General features: G+C 44.3%; 1 protein-coding gene and 1 long non-coding RNA gene across 24 annotated transcripts in view; one reads left to right on the plus strand and one right to left on the minus strand.

The window, feature by feature from the left end:
• The window catches only part of TSC22D1 (TSC22 domain family member 1), a 122,411-nt gene extending 116,886 nt beyond the window's left edge, over window positions 1-5,525 (minus strand). For 6 of the 21 annotated variants that reach the window (XM_070048776.1, XM_070048775.1, XM_070048774.1 and 3 more), the window contains exons 1-2: window positions 4,749-5,522; window positions 1,285-4,313 (exon numbers count right to left, since the gene is read on the minus strand). In XM_070048776.1, the coding sequence (XP_069904877.1) occupies window positions 1,285-4,313; window positions 4,749-4,970 (3,251 nt within the window). In that variant the 5' untranslated portion in view covers window positions 4,971-5,522. Of the gene's footprint in view, window positions 1-1,284; window positions 4,484-4,510; window positions 4,719-4,738 lie in introns of those variants that run through there. The other 15 variants (XM_070048772.1, XM_051850031.2, XM_070048773.1 and 12 more) reach the window with 10 other exon arrangements.
• The window catches only part of LOC138843797 (uncharacterized), a 41,428-nt gene continuing 24,360 nt past the window's right edge, over window positions 5,519-22,586 (plus strand). For 2 of the 3 annotated variants that reach the window (XR_011378790.1, XR_011378792.1), the window contains exon 1: window positions 5,519-22,575. This is a non-coding gene — a long non-coding RNA (uncharacterized lncRNA). The remainder of the gene's footprint in view (window positions 22,576-22,586) is intronic. The other variant, XR_011378793.1, reaches the window with a different exon arrangement.

Genomic DNA, 22,586 nt, shown 5'->3' on the forward strand with positions numbered 1-22,586 from the left:
AAGACTTTAACTAATTTCAACTAACCATACCTTTACTTTTTATCTTTTAAACAATGAAAATATCATGAAGAACTCACTAAAACATTTGGCCGTTTTCTAAAATTACAATTCTTTTGCAATATGCTTAATTTTCCAAAGTGAAACCCACAAATATACATATTGAATGTCAATACTTCAATTGGTTGAAAAAGTTTAATTACAAAAATCTCCAATTAAGACTAACATAATTAAATACCTCACACACTTACTCAAAATTCCAGTGAAGGTAGTCTTGTCATAAATCCTATGATGTTTTAATCAAGGTTAGTTACAGACTGGCAAATTTGTGAAAAGAACATTCCTTTTGAAATAAACCAGGTTTTAAAGCAATGTGAAAATATGAAAGATTTCACAACTTTCCTAGCCAGTCAGCTTAAAAGACATAATTTGATTCAGTAAGCGTAATTAGCACATTATTTCCATTCTTAGAAAATCTTGGCTTAATAATATTCTCTGAATATTTCTGGTAAGCCAAGAAGGGAGCAGGTGTAGTAGATTAGCAGGAGAATTTCTATGGCTCATTTTCATCGCTCTATAAATTCAAGACTTACTTTACTCTTTAAAATGGCTACCACCTTGATCTACTACGCATACTACCAACAGAGATAAACCTGCTTATTTTAACGGTTGTGTGCCTTGTTCCCCAGCAAAATATTTTTTTAAGATCTGAATTCCTTTTCTGTTAAAACGACCATTAAAAACACACACACAAAGTTGGTCAGTTACGGTATGAGCGCAACCTATGTAATCCACGGTAGGTCATCTTTTCTTTGGTGTCTGACTAGGAAAAGCAGCTAACAGAATCTTTCAGACTAAGATCAAACATAGAACTGAAAAAAAGGTTGTCCAGTAAGAGAGAGCAAATGTGGGGACCACAAGTCCCCAAGAGATGACTGTAAGGATTTTAGTAACTCAAAAGAATAGATTAACTATTATGTGAGTTGGCAAAAATAAAGCTTGTTTTCATAACTAATATTTCTAGAAAACATGTTATAAATAAAAATCACTTGGTGACTCCAACCTGTTTTTAATGTGAAAGTTTATATATACTGTTTACCCATTATTTCCTATCCACACTGAAATCATTCCATAACACTTTCTCTAGAAAACTATGAAAATCCATTTTCACAAAAATTAAAACTATCCTCCTTTAGGCTAATTTTGTACATATATATATATATGTAGCTACTAAATAGATGAACTTGGAATCTGTTGAATGTCTGCAGAAATATGGCAGGATCTTACCTCTCATCTTCACCATCCACCAGGGGTGTCGTCAGCGGTAGCACCTTCAACGGGAAAAGAGAAGCAGAGGCTGCTAGGCTGCTGCTACTCCCATCTGAAACTGCTGACATTCCCCCACTGTCACCACTGAGAGTTTGAGGTAAGCCAACTAAGGAGGGCTCCGCTGGGCGCCTGGCATCTTCAATTTGGCTTCCAATTGCCTGAGCTAACGATTGTGCAGAGAACTGCGCAGAACTTAGTGGTATCTGCTGTGCCAAGGGCAAATTTATATTAGTTGCTATCAAGGGAGGTTGACTAACACTTTGAACCAAATTACCATTTTGGGTGGCAGGGGTTTGTGCTATATTCTGTGGTGGAACCAAGTTTGTTGGGGCGGAAGGCATTCCAGAAGGACCAGTTGAACTAACCTGATTGGTAACAGAAATACTACTAGCAGAGGGCAAAGGACTAACTGCAGGCAACTGCTGTGACACTCCTTGAGCTACTGGTTCTACTCCTTGTGGCTGGGGAGGCACAGTTAACAAGGTACTTTGGGGTGCAATAACCAATTGTTGAGGAAGGCTTGAAGCGCTAGTTTGAACTCCCTGATGGATAATCCCAGTTTGAGCAGGTGGAACTACTTGTGAAGATGGAGGAGCACCTTGCTGAATAACTGAAGGTGTAACTTGGGTAGAGGGCTGCTGCACTGCGGTAGGTATGTTTGCTTGTTGACCAACATTTGCCATTTGACTGCCAGCAGGTACAGCAGACACTGCTGTCTGAGCCTGGCCAACAGGCTGGCTAGATGCCCCTGCAGGTTGTGCTTGGACTGCTATGGGCTGCACTGGCAGCTGGATACCCGGTGGCTGAGCCACAGGAATCACTGTTGCTCCTGCTCCCACTCCTGCAGAACTGGGCTGTCCAGAAGACATGGCTGTCTGAAGCATCGGCTGCTGTTGTACATACTCTGAAGTAGGATTCTGAGTCACTGGTTGACCATGGCCTGGGGCCAACTGTGTAGAAACCATTGGTTGATGTTGTCCATATTGTAACTGCTGGGGTGGTGCCCCTGGAAGAGGAGTTTGCACTGGGGGAGCCGTCTGGGAATATGGCAGTTGGGGTTGAGCCAAACTAGAAATGGAAGGCTGCTGACCTAAAGCTGAAGTTACACCAACCACGTTTACAGGCGATGGCTGGATACCAGTTGCAGCATTTATGGTGGCTTGCAGAGGTACTGGTTGAAGACCTTGCTTTTGCTGATAGCTCAGTTCTTGAGACTGTAATTGTACTTGCGACATCTGCGGCTGAGAAATGCTCTGTGGACCGGCGCTACTGAAATCCATTTGTTGGAGGGCCACACCTTGAAGGGCTGGTGGTGGTGGCGGCTGCTGCTGTTGCGGCTGCACCACCACTGTAGGGGTTCCCATCTCTCCACTTCCCACACTCTCTGTGTAGTGACTCAGTGTGCTGACGCTACTGCTCACTGAACTCCCACTAGTGCTCTCTCGCTCAGAAGACACTTCTACCGGGTTCTGTCTTACAGTCTCCACCACTTTATTTATCGCCACGCCTTCAGTAGCAGGTACAGCGTTTTCTTTTTCATAGAACTCAGTGCAAGTCCATCTACCTTTTTTAAAGGGTTCAGAACTAGAATCTAACTTCACCACTCTGAACCTTGATGTGTTAACGGTTGGCTGTTGCTGCTGACTTGACACCAATCCCACAGTCATTCCTGCAGCTGCACCAGGGACACTGTTAACAACAGCAGAAGAAGAAACAGTACCATTGCCCATGCCACTCAAGATATTTACATTAACACCACTAGGAACTCCAGGCCCAACACTCACACTAGCAGCACTAGGAATATTGCTTGCACTTATATTAGCACTCCCCAGCACGCTGCTTGTCACATTAGGACTGAAACTACCCACAGCAGCAATGTTAACATTATTCACTGTATTAGTGCCAGTAACAGAATTTATACCTATACCGCCTGCAGTGCTGGGGGCACGGATATTAGTCATTACAGATGCAGGTGAGCCACTCGATGATACAGCAGAAGCTGGTGCAACTGGTGCAACACCGTCAGAGCTTCCAGTTGTGGAGAGTTTTCTGGATACAGGGCTTGAGGGTGGCCCTCCAGGAATGGATGCACTGGCCACAGCAGCATGGGATGGGTGGTGGTGCCCATGGTGGAGGTGGTGCCCGTGATGAATGTGATGGTGGTGATGGAGGTGGTGTGGATGAGCATTCCCATTGATCACAACACTCTGTTGTGGAAGGTGGGGCTGATTGGGAGAGACCGCGCCAGGCGTCTCGGCTTCCTGGAAGTTATTCAGAGTCTCCTCCGAGGAGCTGCGCTCAGGCTCCCCCAAGTCAGTAGCCCTGGAAAGTGACACATCAAGGATCTCGGAGGAAGAGAGGTCTTCCGTGTGAGATTCATCCAGATCGTCATAGCTCTCTGTATCCTCCGCTATACTGTTGTTAGAGCTGATACTGGCGGAGATCTGAGCCGGAGTGACGCTAGTTATCTGGAAGCCACTTTTCTTTTTCATTTGAGTTCCGCCTGGCGCAAGAGGCTGTGCCTGCAGCTGAGCCTGCGAGAGGAGGTTCAGGCTTTGTGGAGGCGGAGGCTGTGGTCCCGACGAGGAAGATGCTGCAGGAGGCGGCGGCTGGAGCAGCGAGGGCGGCGGAAAATCCTCGGAAGATGTGGCATTACTCCCGATGCCAGTACCTGCTGCACTGAGAGCAGAGGCGCTGCCACCAGCGCTGCCCCTTCGAGGGAACATTGCCGGGTGCGCCATCTTCCTAGCACTAATGTCTGCGGCGGCCGCCGCGGCGGCGGCGGTGGACTCAGGCGGCTGGTGCATTGTGTTGGGTACCGGGGGGCGGAGGAGGCGAGTGCAATTTCCTTCTGCACCGTAATCTTTGTATGCGAGACGCCGGAGAGGAAAACGGGACCTGACGCTCCGCCCGGCGCGATTCCTCCTTCTCCTCCTCCTCCTCCTCCTCAGCCGAAGGCGCCGGCCGCTCCTGCCTTCGCGGGCGAGCTTCGGGAAGGGAGGATGAACGAGGGTGAACAGGGCGGCTGGGGACCCGAAGGGGGAACCCCCTCAGTCCTTCGCCATTCACTTTCCCTCTAGTCTCACACCCCCCTTTATATTCCGCTTCACGTGGGGTGCGGGGCGAGTGGGGGGGGCAGGGGAGGGGAGAGCAGGGGAGGGCAGGGAAAGCGAGAAATGCCCACCTTCTTTGGCCAACTCCGAAGCCACCTCAGCCCCCTCCTCCCGCCGCGGCGGCGGCCGCTGCAAAGCCCTCCCGGTCGCCCTGCACGAAGGGAGCGCGGAGCGAGTGTCGCCTTCCCCTCGCCACCCCCGGCGCCGCCGCCGCCGGCGAGCCCCGAGCTCAGTGTCGCTCAAACCTCCCCTCCCGGCCCCGCTGGCCCCGCTCGGCCCTCCCCCCACGCCCCGCAGACCCTTTCAAACCCCCTGGGCTCGCGGCGGCTGCTCCGGGAGGAAACGCTGGCCGCGGCTGGGGCCCGGGCGGCGCGGCTGCGAGCGGGGCGGCGGCGGGGCGCCCGGTACGGTGAGCCCAGCAACGAGGCGCGGGCGGGCGCGCAGAGACGCCGGGTCCTCGCGGAGCACGGCCGGGGCGCGGCGGCGGCGGCGGCGGTGGTGGTGGCAGCGGGAGCCCAGGGACCGCTCCATCACTGGCAGCCATGGAGCCCGAGCATTTTCCTCCCTCAGGGCAGTCGCCTCGGCTCGGCACACGTCCTCGGGGAGGAAGGGGCCGGCGCCCGAACCTCCCCGGAGGGCGGCGGGACTTGCGCTGGAGCAGAGGGTGCGAGCCTCCCTCGTCCTCTTCCTCCGCAGCCGGCTCGTCCTCACCCCGCTGGCTCCCGCGGCCGGGCGGGAGGGGGCCGCAGGCGGCGGCGACGGCTCCTTTCTCGGCGGCGTTGGTGGCCAGACGGGCTGGTGCAGCGACTGCAGCCGACGCCGTTCAAAGGAACGAGAGGTGGGGTTGGTCGGTGTCGGCAAACGGGGCGGGGGAGTGGGTGGGTGCCGAGGGAGGGTGTCGGGCGGGGAGGGGGCTGTGGTGGTTGTTACTAGTGCTCTTCTCCGGCTCTGCCGTACCCCCCAGTCTCTCGCGGCATCGGGAGAGGAGGGACCAGCGCCCGAGCGCAGGAGGAGGAGGAGGAGGAGGAGGGGCGACCGCCGGCGAGAGGCGGCGGCGGCGGCGGCGGCGGCAGCGGCGGCGGGGGGAGGGGGCAAGCGGAGGGAAGGAGGGAAGATGGCGTCTGCGCATGCGCCCGGGCGCCGCAGCCATAAAGCCGGGTTTGACCGGGAAGGAGGCGGCGGGTCTTCGGCCCTTTGCCGAGCGCGGAGTCTGTGCACGGAAATTGCCGAAGGCTAGCGGAGGCGCCGACGCCCGCGGGGGGAGGGGAGCCTCGGCCGAGGGAGCGAATCCGGGTCGGACTGTGTGACTGTGCCTCGTGGGGGTGGGGCGGGAGCGGGCCGGCGGCGCGCGCGCAGAGGCTAGGTGTGTCCGCTCCGTGCTCGCACGCGGCAGGCGCGCGCCCGCGGGCCCGCGCACGGCGGAGGGGACCGCCCGAGCCCCGGGTGCGGGGTGTCCGTCGGCTGCGGCATGGGTAAGGCGGCCTTCCTCCGCAGCGACAGCATCACGAGTTTCAGTTCCCAGGAGCCCGCCGCCGCCGCCGCTGCCACGACATGAGTCAGGCTTTCTTCCCTGGCGCGTGGCAGAGCCCGCCTCTCGCTACACCTGGGCTCGCCCCCGGCCCGTGCTGCCCTTGGCCTCCCTCACACACACACACACACGGGGACGCCCCGGTGCCGGGAGCTGTGGGGTCCACGCGGGCCCCCGGGCGGCGCAGTCGCGGCTGCCACGCGGTCCCCTCGCCAGTCGACGGGCTGGCGCTGTGGGCGCCGCCGCGGCTCCTCGGGGCAGGCGCTCTGGTGAGGAGGGAGTGGCCGCGGGCCAACCTCACCTGGAGGCGATCAGCAGGTAAACCAGCTGACCTCAACAGGTGGAGCTGCTGCTCCCGCAGCCATGCCTTTTTCCTTTAATTGTCCCTGCTGCGGCCCCTCGGGGTTCACTTAAAGAGGCAGGGTGGCGACGGGGGCAACGCTGGAGAAATAGCAGATGAGGAATGTAGCGCTAGAAAAGTAAGAGAACCATCGGAAATGTCAGTGTTTGGGGGAATAAAAACCCACTACGCGGCTCTGAGCAGGGTTCTGAAGGTTTGGAGACGACTGACGAAGCTTCCTGGCATGACAGCCCTAAACGTTCGTTGCTATTAATCAAGATTGTGCTTCTCACCCAGTAATTAGAAAACAACGAAGTCAGCTGGAAACCATTGGGAGAAATTTTTATCTTCTGCACTTGGGTTGTTGGGAGGGCGCTGAGCGCGTTTGGTTAGACCCTCCTATTCCGGAAACCTCGCAGCCCTCTTTCAGAGGGTGCTCCAGCAAGAACGATGTGAGCTTGTTGGCAGTTTTGATAGTTGTCCCCTCTTTCATCCCTCAGGAAGCTAACATGTCATCATGTGCGTCTATATCCTTGAACAGACGTGCACCCTGGACTTACCTTTGTCCTGGATCAAAGATGGGATATAGTGTTGCTTACAGTTATAGTAATTTGTGGTCTCCCCAGTAAACGGAAAAGGCGGAAATATACATATATATATATATATAGCTAATGTGAAACAGCTAGGTACAAATTTCTCAAAAATACTGGAAGTGATTATGGTAATAACCAAATAGTTTTGAAAACACAGTACTTGTTTTATTATATTCAATGTGTTTTTTTAAAAAACCATGGCCATTTGTGTATTTTATAAAAATAGTGACTTTTAATCCCCCAGCAGGCTTTTTTGTTTTAAGATGTATTTATTTGAAAGGCAGAGAGACAGAGGTCTTGCATCCGCTGGTTCACTCCCTAAATGGCCGCAAAGGCCACAGCTGTGCTGATCGGAAGCCAGGAGCCTGGAGCTTCTTCCGGGTTCTCATCCGCGGGTTCTGGGGCACAAGGACTTAGACCATGTTCCACTACTTTCCCAGGTTGTAGCAGAGAACTGGATCGGAAGTGGAGCAGCCGGGACTCACACCCCACCCCACCCCCTGCCCCAGCAGCTTTTGTTGCAAGTGATACCCCTAGCTAATGACTGCCATCCATTTTAAAAATATTTATTTATTTGAAAGGCAGAGTTACAGAGAAGAGAGGTAGAGAGAGAGAACCTTAATCTGCTGGTTCACTCCCCAAATGGCCCCAACAGCCAGAGCTGAACGCATCAGGAGCCAGGAACTTCTTTCCTGGTCTCCCTCGTGGGTGCAGGGGCCCAAGCACTTGGGCCATTCTCTGCTGCTTTCTGAGGCACATTAGCCGGGAGCTGGGTCTGAAGTAGAGCAGCCAGGAAGGAGCTTTACGTGCTGTGCTACAACGTTGGCTGACGTGCTTTTTCAACGATTTTTGAATGGAAGATTGGAATTATCCTAACCTATTGAAACTGCAATGGAATACAGACAGAATGCTGTTTCTTTGGATTACAGTGTGAAGGAAAATGCTCTTGATCTCTCAGAGTTTTAGATTACCCCCTGAACAGCAGCTCTGCACCCCCTGGGCCACCTAAATGCCCTATGATTGTGCTTATTAAGCTGGAAAACACAAAATATTAAAGTGTTGCCCAAAGTTAACAGAGTGAAGGAGTTGTTGAGAGAGCCCTACCAAAGCAGGTGTTTGCTCTAATTACCAGTAGCAAAGGATATTGTTTGGGGCTGTTTTGATAGGGGCAGGGGATTAGAATGCTATTCCTTAAAAAAAATTATTTAAAAAAATGCTTTTCCAGGGTAGCATAAAGAAATACGGACTTTTCATACATACTTCTGTTTTCGCCTACCATGTCACTTTCAGACTCCTTTTTAGGATGCATCAAGTCCCACTAAGATATAAGAACTGCTCTAATTAGGGAACGCTGATTTTCTGAATATGGCTTTTTGAGTGGTCTTTTGGTCTGGCAGTTAAGACACCAGATAAGATGACGGTGTCCTATTTTGGAGTTCCTGGGCTCCAGGCCTGGCTCCATTCCAGGTCTCCATTCCAGGTTTTTGCTAATGCGGATCCTGGGAAGCAGCAGGTGACCCTTCCACCCACGTGGGAGATCTGGAGTAAATTCCAGGCTCCCCCCCTTACCTTAGCTCAGTCCCTGCCCTTGTGGGCATTTGGGAAGTGAATCAGCAGATGGGAGCTCTGTCTGTTCTTCTCCTCTTACTCTTTCCCCTTCCCCATAAAAATAAACCATGCATTTGGACAGCCAAGTTTCATTATGTTACTTCTCAATAAACAGATCTTTTTAACATAAATATTAAATGCATTAAATTCTTTGAACCCAGTACTCAATTGTCCTTTGCCTTTTGAAAGACTCAGTTACAACTGGTTTTTTTGTTGTTTTTGTTTTTTGTGTTTTTTTTTTGTTTTTTACTGAAAGTATACCTCTGAATTACTTCTCTGTTGACTAAAAGATTAATCCTCAGTGCAGTGTTCACCCCAATCTAGTTGGAATACTGCATACCAGCCTGTATATTTGAGCATGTTGAGTGTTTGTTTTACCAGAAAACAGAAAATTGGCTGAACGTTGTAACACAATTTCACTATTTCTGAGAAGTGCAGAGTGGGTCAGTCTTCAAAACCAAGTAATTCTGAAAAAGGCAGTGCCCTCGAAGAGCAGGAAGGAAATACCTGCACTCGGATGGCTGGGGTACACAAAAATAGATTTTAAGAGAAATATGTGCAGAAAATATGCTAATGTTCCACTACGGTAATAATTCTGGCTAGCCAATCCTTTTTGTCATACAATATTACTTATTTGTAACCTCAAATGTCATCTAAAAAAAGTCAAATGTCAAATGTGAGTTATAAACAAACAAAGGAAACATGCTTTTACATATGCAGGGCACTGTTGTAACGTGTTTGTTAATCAATTTTCTCTCTATAAAAAATTTACAAGAGACCAGTAGGGTGTTATTTGACTATTGTAAATACCTCAAACTGCCTTTTTGTAGACTTGCATTAAAATTTTCATAGTTCAGCTTATAACACATTATCTTTTGTAGCATTTGTTAGATTTTCAGTGTAAGTTATTTCTCTTCAGCTTAACAATTTTATATCTTCGAAGGAGCTAATGCTTGTGAAGTAGAGAAATGTGAATTTATGGCCTAGAAGGCACACTGGTGTGCTTTAGCTCATTTTATTCTACCCTTTCTGGGAGGAGACTATCATTCTCATTTTAGAAATAATCGCAGAGAAGTTAACTAACTTTTCCAAGGTCCATGCCTAAGTCTGGGTACTAAGGTCCCCTTAATTTCAAATTCTGTACATCTGTGTTGGAGAAGTTTTCTGAAAACATCTGAACTCTAGGAACGAGTATTTTTTAAAAATCTTTGGAAATTAAAATTTTAATGCTTCTGCATGCCAAAGAAGATATACCATACATACACTGATTGCACACAGCCTTTCTTCTGTATGAAGAGGGCAAAGGCTTACCCTGTCTGAACCAATGTAAATGTTACAGGTTCTTCTGCAGTCTTTTCTGACTTTTGAATATGTTAATTTGGAGAAGTTTCTCAAACTTAGAAAACTCATTTCTGACTTCTGCTTCAGAACTGTGTGGTGCATGCGTAGGAAGAATTAGGGGCGAGCATCTGACCTCACAGTTAGATGCCCGTATCCCAAACCCTGTGCCTGGGTTCTGTTCCTGGCTCCTGTTCCCTATCCCGGCTTCCTGACAATACAGACCTGAAAGGCAGCAGGAGGCAGAACAAGTAATGGGAGCCCTGATGCCAACAAAGGACACCCGCCGCGTTGAGCTGCCAGCAGCTGACACCAGTCCCAGGCTGTTGCTGGCATCCAGAAAGTGAACCAGACGATAGGAGTGCTTGCTCACTCTCTCCTTTGCCCTCCCTTCTTAAATAAGTTTAAAAAAAAAAAAAAAAAAAAACTTTGAGGGGAGGAAAATAATTTGTTAATTTAGATTTTTAAGGCCATCCTCAAATAAGACCTCAAATTTTCCCCATGTTAGCTAATATTTATTTAGTGCCTACTGCATAGTGCATGTTGTTCTAAATGCTTTAAATGTTTTACTTCAACCCTCATGACTGTCTAAAATGGGAGTTCAATTTGCCCTCTTTTGCAAATGAGGAAAATGGGGTAAAGAGAGGTTTTGAGCTTGGCTAGTTGGCGGGGCGGGGCAATGACTGAAAATATCCTGTCTACCCACCCCTGCACAGGTCCCTCCAAAACAGACTGTTGGTTCTGCCAACTCAAGCTCCCAAGTTAAATCTCTACAGAATGCTCGGGCTTTAATTCTTCTAATTAGACATCTCTAGAGAATCTATGAGTACCATTTTCTCCGATGCAGAGACATTCTAAGAGAGAATGAACATTTTATAGGCCCTACAGTGGCCACTTAGGAATTAGACATAAATGAACAGAACAATGATTTGATTACATTGGATGATCCTTCATTGATCAAAACAGATGCCAAATACTTGACAAAAGCCATTAAACACAAGTAAAAATGCTGTATATGCAGGACAAAGATAAATGCTTTCCTATCTTAGCAGTTAGCACTTAATGAACACGAGAATCTGTGGACTAGAGACTGATAACTTAGTCTTTCCAACACATTCTAAGGACCCTCTTGTATTTGAATAAAGTTATAGAAATGAACATGTGGGTATTTATCATATTTGTATTATTGCTCTAATAATAATTGTCACGGTGAACAAAAACCAGGTCAAGCAGTGCAAATGAATCCCTTTGTACTTAAAGATTAACTTCACAAAACCCTTGTGTATACCCCAAGACTCAAAGCTCAAGGAGAAAGGAATGGCTGTTCAGCTCATTCCTTAGTATGGAGCTTTTCTTCAGTCATTCAGTTTTTTCCTCCCTGCTCTGTTAGGAAAAGAAAATTGATAAAAATCATTTAGTGACTTTTATTCAAATTGATATTTCTAAGTCGTTTCACTGAAAAACAGAAATGGGAAATCAGTAGTACTAAAAACCAAATGTTTTCTGATTTTAATATCTCTTTTGAAAAAAATGGAAGAAAATCTGAAATACTTACAAACTAAATTGGAGTCAAAAGTACAAAATAAAATCGTGTTGTTTGTGATGAAAAAAATTTTGAAGGCCTAACAGTGTAATTTACTTATGGAGAATATTTACAAAATTTTGTGTAGAAATGATGAAATGATTAGAGGAAGTGCTGGAATTTCAGAGAAAATCATAAGAAGGGATTTAAGAGGAAAAGCCCAACAAAATTGATTTGTTTCATTATAGGAACTATAGACACACTTGTCAAACTCAAGAAAATTAAATATATGGCTGTCTCAGCCCAATCACTGAGTTAAATATAAAGTTGATTGCAAAGATACTAACAAAGCTTTCCGTTAACACTAGAAGAGAAGGTCCAGGTACTTTCTTGCCTCGTTTATTTATAGACAGGTAAAGACACATGATAATGCTGACTACATGGATTAACTTTCATGTCTTAAAAGAATTTCTTCATTCAGTTCATAACTGACTCACAAAAGTCGTTTTCAGAAGTACAGCGGTATCAATGTGTATTTTGAGTAAAATAGGGTAGCACTATATACTGTCTTAGTGTTGAGTGCCGATTTTTTTTTATGAAACGAGAACTTTGAAAGAAATACCTCCAACAAAAAGCATCTTGAGAAAGTAGCTAAGTTTCCTTATTCTGTCAAACATATGTCAGAAACTTAAGTTCTTATATTTTCTTTAATCCTACATTATGTAGCAATGTTTCAGTATAATTTATCACATGAACTTGACTTACTGCAGGACTTTTCACAAGATATTTCTAAAGAATATCCCATTCAGAAAGTATAACACTACAAAAAAGAAACTCTTTATCAAATATTTTGTCAAGGGCATATAATGGTATTAACTTTCTCTGTTCTTTACTTGATCCCTGAAAACCTTCCTTGCCCAACCTAAGCCTATAACAACTTGCTGACAAGTCTTTTTCGGAGAACATCATGCTCAAAGCACTTTTTTTTTTTCGTTTTGTAAGAAGCAAAGTTCAATGAAAGCAGTAAGAAGATATGAGCTGAATCCGTGTCTCCTTTTCTGATGGCTTTGCATTTGTGTAGGGACAGTGTGTTGTGTCAGATACTGAATAGAGCTGCAACCCTTGGCTTTAGTGGGTTCTGGAAATGGGTTTCTTGTTTCCTGGCCCAAGGATGTAGGGAATTCGTGTGCATTTTTAAAAGTTCAACTTAGTTAATGTCTGTAAAACATTTGCTTTTTGTTGGTCAAAACTTCCATTTTGAACTATTACTTTCAAACGAAAATTCTGCCATTGTTGGGCATTTCTTCCCACATGCAACATGTTTTTCTTTCATTTGTGGTGCTCAGTACAATAAAAAAATTAGCTTCTATCTTATAATTGAGGTTACAGAAAAGAAGCTGCTTTGCTAATTACAAAGCATGTTTCCTAAGTACATAATATATTTAGTACAGTATACAAGTGTGCAAATGTCCCATCAATTCTTTTTCAGTGATAATGACTTTGTAGCTGAAATACAGTCCCAACAAATAGATATTAATTGGCAGAAAGCAGGACTTCTGCCACCTCTAAGAACAAGGAGAGGGCCAGCACTGTGGCATAATAGGTTAAGCCTCAGCCTGCAGCGCTGGTATTCCATATGGGCACAGGCTGCTCCTCTTCTGATCCAGCTCCCTGCTAATGGCCTGGGAAAGCAGTGAAAGATGGCCCAAGTGCCTGGGCCTCTGCACCCACGTGGGACACCCAGAGAAAGCTCCTGGCTTCTGGCTTTAGATCTGGGGAGTGAACCAGCAGATGGAAGACCTCTCTCTCTTTCTCTCTCTCCCTCTCCCCCCCCCCACTCTGCCTCTCAAATAAATAAATCTTTGAAAGTTGATTGTCTAATGGCCATATTTTAGGAGACAAAATTGGCTATACAATGGTTTTTTATGTATCAATGAGGGCAGAAAAGGGGGCAAGTTTCACCAATCCCCACTCTCTCACTCAGTAAGATTTACATAGCCTTGCTAGGAGTAAATCACGGTTGGAAAGTAATACTGTGAGAACAGTTTGGTTCATGTTTCACCAAAGACATTTTTCCTCTACATTAAAGGCAATCAGACTTCCAAATACCTCTTAATCCACCAATTATATATAGGCAGAATACAAATCTTAAGAAATGACTAAGTGACTTGTCTTTTTATCTTCTTAACAATGCCCGAGAAAATTTTTTTTAATTTTGATAATATTGACAAACAGTATATTTGACAAAAGTCTAGCATATAGAGTAAAGAACTCTTAAAATAAAAAAAAAAAAGCAGGAATGAATAAGAATAGTGGTAACATGAAATAGTGGCTACAAAATGGTTTAGAAACCAGGATGGTAAGGTCTCGTTAATGTATATGTTTGCTGGGGAATAAGCATATGGTTAGTGCTTATTGTATGTGGTACAGTTATTGTATGTGATATGCTCATCGTATAGTGGTACAGTTGTAAAAACTGCTATTATGACTTCTTAGAGAATCGATGCTGAGTAACTGTATGAGTTTTATTAGTTGTCTCATTTTTGTTGTTACTGTTGAGCTTTTGCTGTTTGTTTTTGATGGCAGACATTTGGGAGGAGAAAAGTCTACCAAAAGGAACATTATGTTTTTGGTGTAACTAAACCCAACAATATTACCAATAAGACCAGGAAAACAAACAAAACTTAGTAGAGGACAGGGACAATAACAATGCTGAAGAAACTCTTTGAGGCTGCTTGTTCTCTAATAAACACACAATAGCAGGAGTTGGCACAGTACACAGGTAAAGCCACCACTTGCAGTGCCTGCATCTCACATGGGCACCAGTTTGAATCCTGGCTGCCCAACTTCTGATCCAGCTCTCTGCTATGGCCTGGGAAAGCAGTAAAAGATGGCCCAAGTCCTTGGGCCTCTGGAAGAAGCCCCAGGCTCCTGGCTTCGGATCAGCCCAGCTCCAGCCATTGCAGCTATTTGGGGAGTGAACCATCGGGGATGGAAGATCTCTTCCTCTTTTTGTCTCTCTCTTTCTTTGTCTCTGCCTCTCTGTAACTCTGTCTTTCAAATAAATAAATACATCTTTAAAAAAAAAACATACAAAAGCACACAATCATGCATAGAATAAAATCAAAACTGTGTGTCATATCTTTGGCATTCACCAATTTTATTTCATGACAGGCTACTATACATATAGTTACAGAGTATTCCATAAGGAGAAAGACTGGAAAATAGGTTTTAGTTAAAAATAAGTAGCCATAATCAATTATCAGCTCTGTCTTTAAAGCATAAAACTGAACAGTTTAAAACATAAGCTTAAATTCCAGTCTGAACAAGGAACATAGTGACTTTTTTTTAAAGATTTGCTTATTTATTCGAAAGAGTTACAGAGAGAGAGAGACAGAGATAGATCACCCATCAGCTGGTTTACTCCCTAAATAGCCACAATACCCAGGGCTGGGCCAGGCTAAAGCCAGGAGCCAGGAGCTTCTTCTAGGTCTCCCACGTGGGTGCAGGGCCCAAGTACTTGGGCCATCTTCTGCTGTTTGCCCAGGCACATTAGCAAGGATCTGGATCAGAATGGAACAGCAGGACTCAAACCAGTTCCCACCTGGGATGCCGGTACTGCAGACAATGGTCCCTATAGTGACCATTTTTAAAAGCTACAATTTGCTTATCCTGCCCAGGATTGACTAGGGTATGTCAGTCCCAAAGCTGAGGAGCAGAACCTGAAATCTACCACATACACTGAGTTACATTTTGATCAATAGTTCAGGTGCAATCACTACTTCATTAACTGCTTGTGATTTCCCATGAGCAATTTGCATTCCTGGACCACCTTGGACCTCTCAACATTAATCAGGTTCCCCATCCTATAATGTGTGTACAGGAGATGTCAAATCATTTAAAATTTAGTCTAGACCAAAAGAGGAGAGTTAGGCAGGCAAATCCATTGAGTGGAAGAAATCCATTCAATTTAATTCAAAGTCTATTATAGTTTATCCACTATATTGGAAGAATTCCATCATGGCTTTCTTCTAATAGCAAAGTTAACAAAGAATTGATTGCTGTTGTTTCTGCAAGGTCTCTGCCCACAAAGCACTCACCTAAATTGTAGTTTTTGTAAAATATAGAACAAAAAATTCAGATTGTGCCGTTGTCCCCATGTACCTCATAATAGATCATTGTAGAATTATTATAGCTCTATATTTCAGTAGACTGTGTCATGTTTATCCAACCAGTAAAATTTAAAATAGTCAGATCATCAAAGAGTAAGCACTAAAGGCAGTGCAATATGTTCCGTCATAGAACAAGTACTTACTTCAGGAAACTGAGATTAAAAAAAAAAAAAGATTGCATCTGAAATAGCATTAAAAATTAATGCAGGGGGCCAACACTGTTACATAGCGGGTAAAGCTGCCGCCTGCAGTGCTGGCATCCCATATGGGTGCCAGTTCAAGTCCCAGCTGCTCCACTTCCAATCCAGCTCTCTGCTATGCCTGGGAAAGCAGTGGAAGATGGCCCAAATGCTGGGGCCCCTGCTCCTGTGTGGGAGACCCAGAAGACGCTGGCTTCAGCCTGGCCCAACTCTGGCCATTGTGGCCATTTGGGAGGTGAACCAAAGAATGGAAGACTTTCCTCTTTCTTTGCCTTTGCCTCTCTAACTCTGCCTTTCAAATAAGTAAGTAAATCTTTAAAAAAATTAACTCAGAACTCTCAAAGGCTTGCAGTTGGTTGGAGAGCAACTGGTAGGAATCTCTGGATGAAGATAGGGTCTACCCACTAGCCAAACCCCTTTGTATTTAGAGTGCCCATCTTTGCCTCTGATTTGGCTTCCTGACTTTTACATTGAGGAGAATAGGCATGCCTTCTCCACACAAAAGGAAAGCCCAAGCATACAGAACCTGGCCTCCCGAGCATCATTATATCACTATCATCTTCTACCTGAAGCTTAGGTTTCCTGTTGACAATGATCTTGATATACTATTGAGTGGTTTGAATGACAGTTATTGTCAAAACTATGTCATGAAGCCTTTGCTCCCAAAAGTACATAAGAGATTTCTTTCCTGTAACATTTGGGACTTTTTCTATAAAATTCTTTTTACTTGAAGGATGCAATTAAAGGGAAAAATACAAAGCTACTGGGACAACATTGCCAATTTTTCAAGCAGAACTTAATAACAAGTAGTGTAAATTGCTTTGTTCATTTTCTGTTGCTGTAACAGAATACCCAAGACTGGGTATAGACAAGAGGCTTGCTTTGGCTCACAGTTATAGAAGCCGTGAAGTCTAACATTGGTGGCATCTGGTAAGGGCCTCATGCTGCTTGGTAACACTGCAGAAGGTGCAAGGGCCAGGAGGTATGTGGGGAAGAAGCAAATCAGAAGGAGCAGCCTCGCTTCATAGCAACTCCCTCTTGCAGCAACTAATCTAATTCCAGAAAAGGAAGAACTTAACACCCACAAGAAAGGTGTTCATCCCTCTTAAAAGCTCCAGTCTCCTCTCAGTACCATTTCATTGGGAATCAATTTTCAATGTGTCAGTGGAGGCAAATGATACTCAAATTATATTGCTGTATGACTGTAGTTTGAATAAGATGTGGCCTGCTAACATATGTAGGACTTTAAATTTCAGAGTTATAGTCAATGGTACTAAGAGGGTATAATGTAATCCAGTTACATTTGGGTGAGGCCTAGTGGGAGGTCCCGAGGTCACTGGGGGCATAACTCCGGAAGCCAGTGCTCATAAAAGTGCTGTTATAAAAGCTGGAGTTTGGACCCAGTCTCTGTCTCTGTCTCTGCTTGCTGGCTCACCAAGTGATCCTTCCTTCACATGCACTCCATGATCCACGGTGGATCCACCATGATCCACCATGCCAGAACCTGCATCACCCATTTGGACTTTCAGCCTCCAAAATCATGAACTAAGTAAAATTCTCTTTGTAAACTGACTAATATAATTCCATGTATCAGATATAGAATTCCATGTATGTAATTCCATGTATCAAATATCCCATATGTCTTAGCCTGCATCCTCCAAAATGAGACAAGACTCTGAGGGCCTGTGTTGCAGCAGAGCAAGTTAGGCTGTTCCACTTCCAATCCAGCTCCCTGCTAATGTGCCTGGGAAAGCAATGGAAGATGGCCCAGGTCCTTCAGCCCCTAAACCTACATCGGAGACCTGGGTGAAGCTCCTGGCTTCAGCCTGGCCCAGTCCTGGCCATTGCAGCCATTTGGGGTGTGAATCAGAAGATAGAGGATTGATTCTCTCTCTCTCTCTCTCTCTCTCTCTCCCCACCCCCAAAACTATGATTTTCAAATAAATAAATTAAAAAAAATTTTTTTTTAAATGACTCACATGCAACTAGTTTATTTTGAAAAAGAAAAAAGAGAGAGACCAGGCATGTCAGTAGAGGGAGTGAAACAAGGAAGGAGGAAAGACTAAGATGAGTTATTGAATTGGCTGTCACTGGCAAGCCTTTGAACATGATTCCTGGGAAACAAAAGGAGTTAACAGTTACCCACTGGCTCCCATTCTTCATTGGTTGGAGGTAGTCCTAAGAGTGTTAAGTTCATTGCACCTGCCCCCAACCCCCACACTGTTATACACACGTGCGTGAAGAGCCTGTTCTTATGGTGTTCCACACTGCTATGGTTTAGACATGGTTTGAGTTTAACCTCCAGGGATTCAGCTGCTGGAAGCTTGATCCACAATATAGTAATGTTAAGGGATGGTCAGCATTTAAGAAGTGCGATTTAGTGGGAGGTCATTATGTCATCACCATCAAAAGAAATTTAGGTCTGGAACTCTGATTAGTTCTTGCAAAAGGGTTGTTACAGAAAAGCGAGCCTGATCCCTTCCCACTCTCTGACTTCCTGTTTTACCATATGATCTCTTCCTCTCATGTGGGTTCCCACCAGAATGCCATCCACCATGTTGTGATGAAGCAAGAAGACACTCACTACGGTCTAACAGAAGCTAGCACCATGATCTTGGACCTCCAGAATGCTGAGCTAAATAAACCTCTTTTCTTGACAAATTTCTCAGCTTTTTGTGATGGTCATAAAAAATGGACTTAAGTTCATACCAGTAAGTCAGGAGAAGTAGGAACAGGCTGGGCGCTATCCTAGCACTTGACTCCAGTCAAGGCCATGGGAATCAGTAGCAGCAGGAGAGAGTAAGAGATAGGCCCCCCAAAATTTAGAAAAGGTGTCCAGTTATCATCATGCTCTAGAATTGATTTACACAATTCGAATTTAAATACTACGATTCCAATTCTGGTCCAATAACTTTTAATTAATGTCTTTTAGGGTCATTTAGATTTACCAAGAATAACCTCATTAGCACGTGAGAATGAGTAAGATCTCATTAATTCAGACTGCATTAACTATCATGAATCATATACTGAGAGTAATTTACATATGTATTACCTGTTTCCAAAAAGAGGAGCTGCTTAGATGAAGAGCATTTTAAAATATTTACATTGACCATCACTTATGTACAATTATAGTTGGCAGTAATCCCTAAGACTGGCCATAGCTAATATTCAATAATCATTTGCTGAAAGAATGAAAACTTTAAATTGTATTTAGAAAGCAACTTACCTATTAATTAAGGAATGAGTCTTCCATGATCCTCTGATCATTGTATGTGCTTTAAATTATAAACATTTTAAGATTATTATTTAGTTTCATTTTTTTAGAAAGAGAGAAAGAGATCTTCCATCCACTAGTTCACTCAAAAGCCAGAGCTGGACCAGGCTGAAGTGAGGAGCTCAGAACTCAATCCAGGTGTCTCACATAGATGATAGGAACCAAAGTACTTGAGCCATCAACTGCTGCCTCCCTAGATGCACATTAGCAACAAGTTGGAATCAGAAGTGGAGACGGGACTCAAATCCGGGCACTCGGATTTGGGACATGGGCATTCCAACTGATATCAAAACTGTGCCAAATGCCCACCCTATAGACGTGCTTTAGAGAATCAGTTTATAAATCAGATGTTCCTCTGTATCTAGATGCCTTTTGGAAGCCCAAGTTTATGATACTTCTCTTGGTAAAAAAAAAAAAAAATAGGGAATATCTAAAGACAGAAGAATATTTCATAAGTAGTTAGAATAAACCCCTCATGGGTCTGGTGCTGTGTCATAGCAGGAAAAGCTGCCACCTGCAGTGTCGGCATCTCATATGGATACCGGTTCGAGTCCCAGCTGCTCCACTTACATTCCAGCTCTCTGCTATGGCCTGGGAAAGCAGTAAAAGATGGCTCAAGTCCTTGGGCCCCTGCACCCGTTTGGGAGACTAGGAAGAAGCTCCTGGCTTCTGGCTTCAAATCAGCCCAGCTCCAGATGTTGCAACCATTTGGGGAGTGACCCAGCAGATGAAAGACTTTCTCTCTCTCTCTCTCTCCTTCTCTCCCTCTCCCTCTCCTTCTCTCTCCCTCCCTGTCTCTGTCTGCCTCTGCCTTTCAAATAAATAAATAAATCTTAAAAAAAAAATACAATCCTTGTATCTTTGAAAAATCTCTTCAATTTGAGATAGCATGTTTGATCTAGTGGAAGTCTTTTAATTTGTACCTTTATAAAATATCTGAGATTTATGTGCCATAAAATTTGCCCATTTTAAATGTACATTTCTTTTTTTTTTTAAGATTTATTTATTTATTTGAAAGTCGGAGTTACACACAGAGAAGGAGAGGCAGAAAGAAAGAGAGTGAGAGAGACAGAGAGAATCTTCCATCTGCTGGTTCATTCCCCAGATGGCTGTAATGGCTGGAGCTGCACCGATCTGAAGCCAGGAACCAGGAGCTTCCTCTGGCTCTCCCACACAGGTGCAGGAGCCCAAAGGCTTGGGCAATGTTTTACTTCCTTCTCAGAGAGCTGAATTGGAAGTGGAGCAGCCGGGACTCGAATCAGGACCCATCTGGGATGCTAGCACTGCATTTCAATCTACTTTAGTGTTTTCAGAGTTGTACTCATATACCATCATCAGAATCACCCTAAAATAAAACATACACATATATAGTCATCACTACTGCCAACCATAGACACCACTAATCTACTTTCTGTCCCTATATTTTATGCCTTTCTTCTCTTTATATAGTGAATATAAAGCTTGTGAGGATCATCTGTCTTTTAAAATCAGTGTATATGGTTCTGTATGTTGTCTCCTAATAATCTTGTTTCAATTCCAAGGCAGAAGTTCTACATGTATGATTTTAAATAACCCCATTTAAACCATGCATATAAAACCAAAATGGACAGTCCGAATAAATGAGAATCCATCTCTTTTATATAGCTTTTATTAGTTTCCCATTCTGAAAATAACAGGGTCAGCATGTTGAAATACAGGAAATACTGAACTATAGAAATCTTTTAATTAAAAGTTACCTCAATTTTACAGTGAAATAAAGCCATGCTTTCTAATGTGGCATTTACTGTTTTGTTTGCACTTTTTAATTTAACAGTTTGGTTTGGTTAGTGATGGAATTTAGTAACTCTCAAGAGCTTTGGAAAATTCTGCAGGTCAAAGGGTAAGCACCAGATGAGGTCCCAGTCCTCATGACATTTAAGTGTGTGTGGCATGTAAGCTAATATGTAACATACATATAAAAATAGCTTTTAATTTCCATTGTAATTTCCTCTCATGCCCATGGGTGTTTTAGGAGAGTGTTTTAATTTGTGATCCCTGAATTGTGTTTTACAGATAAAGGAACTAAAGTCCAAAAAAATTAAATGTCTTACTCAGAATTTTATGTCTAATTTATAACCTGAAAATAAAGTGTCTAATTATTGTTTGACTCTTCCTAGTTTTTTAATTCATATTCTTTCTGCATCAGAAAGTTTCTGGAAATTAACCCAACATTGTCTTTATTTTTATTTATTTTTTTTTGACAGATAGAGTTAGCAAGAGAGAGAGACAGACAGAAAGGTCTTCCTTCCATTGGTTCACCCCGCAAATGGCCACTACAGCCAGAGCTATGCTGATCTGAAGCCAGGAGCCAGGTGCCTCCTCTTGGTGTCCCATGCAGGTGCAAGGGCCCAAGCACCTGGGCCAGCCTCCACTGCCTTCCTGGGCCACAGCAGAGAGCTGGACTGGAAGAGGAGCAACTGGGACTAGAACCCAGCACCCATATGGGATGCTGGCACTGCAGGTGGACGATTAACCAAGTGAGCCACGTCACCGGCCCCAACCCAACATTGTCTTTAACTCATGTTGCACCTACAATTTCACTTTTATTAGCCCTATCTGGTAGAAATTTTTTTATATTTGTCTAAATATCTCCCTAAATATATTTAGATAGTTTTCTCTGACTTTCTTATCCACCCAGGATTTATTAACTTCTAGACATATCGTTTGTCATAGTGTTTAGCATGTATTAGGGTCTCAGTAAAAAAAAAAATTATTAAGGGAATTTTTGTTTAATGAGTTTAAAAAGTATTAGAAGTGTCACCTATGAGCTTTTTTAAACATTAAATGACAAGTCCTGGAATGGAAGGAACTTGTTTGGCTTATCATAGCACAAGTCTAGTAGATTAATGACTCAGATGAACTAAACAAGAGCATGAAACCAGAAACACCATTGAAAGGAGCTGTAATTCCACGGTCAAAAGGGTGAGGGGACGATAGAAATATATGAAATAATAAAAGTTCATTATAAATGACAATAACCAACTCTTTGTGAAACATCTTTTCCTATAAAAATGGGCTTTATCGTCTCTACTGTATCAATGAGAAAAGGGAAGCCTGATGGTTTGGGTCACTTGCCCAAGTGGCAGAGAAGTGACAACTCTTGGGTTGAGATGCAGTTTCTGTCTGACCTTCTGGCCCATAATTTTTGCAATAACCCACAATCCTCTCTGAGGGCCCTTTTCCTAGCTTTTTCCTCCTGGCTCTAAATCAGGGCTAACCCTCCACACTGGTTGTACTTGGGAAATGGGAGCTAGCCTGAAGCGAAGGGAGGGGCTGATGGTTATCAAGATCTCTAATAAACACAAAATACTTGACTGGAGCTTAAATGAGACCTCATCTGTTTTTCTAGTGCTTGAGAATAATCTTTGGGAGAAGAAAGGAGAAATGCCTAAGGAATGGACTGTTCTGTCATTATCATACTGCTCAGTTCTGTTTCTAAGTCCGCACTAAAAACTGTTAGCAATGGGAATCTAGTCAGAAACTGCACTGCCACATTGACAATATTATACCTTCAGCTCCTTGGTGCGTATTTT

The sequence above is a fragment of the Oryctolagus cuniculus genome, chromosome 9, assembly GCF_964237555.1.
Source record: "Oryctolagus cuniculus chromosome 9, mOryCun1.1, whole genome shotgun sequence".
In the NCBI taxonomy this organism is placed as follows: domain Eukaryota; kingdom Metazoa; phylum Chordata; class Mammalia; order Lagomorpha; family Leporidae; genus Oryctolagus; species Oryctolagus cuniculus.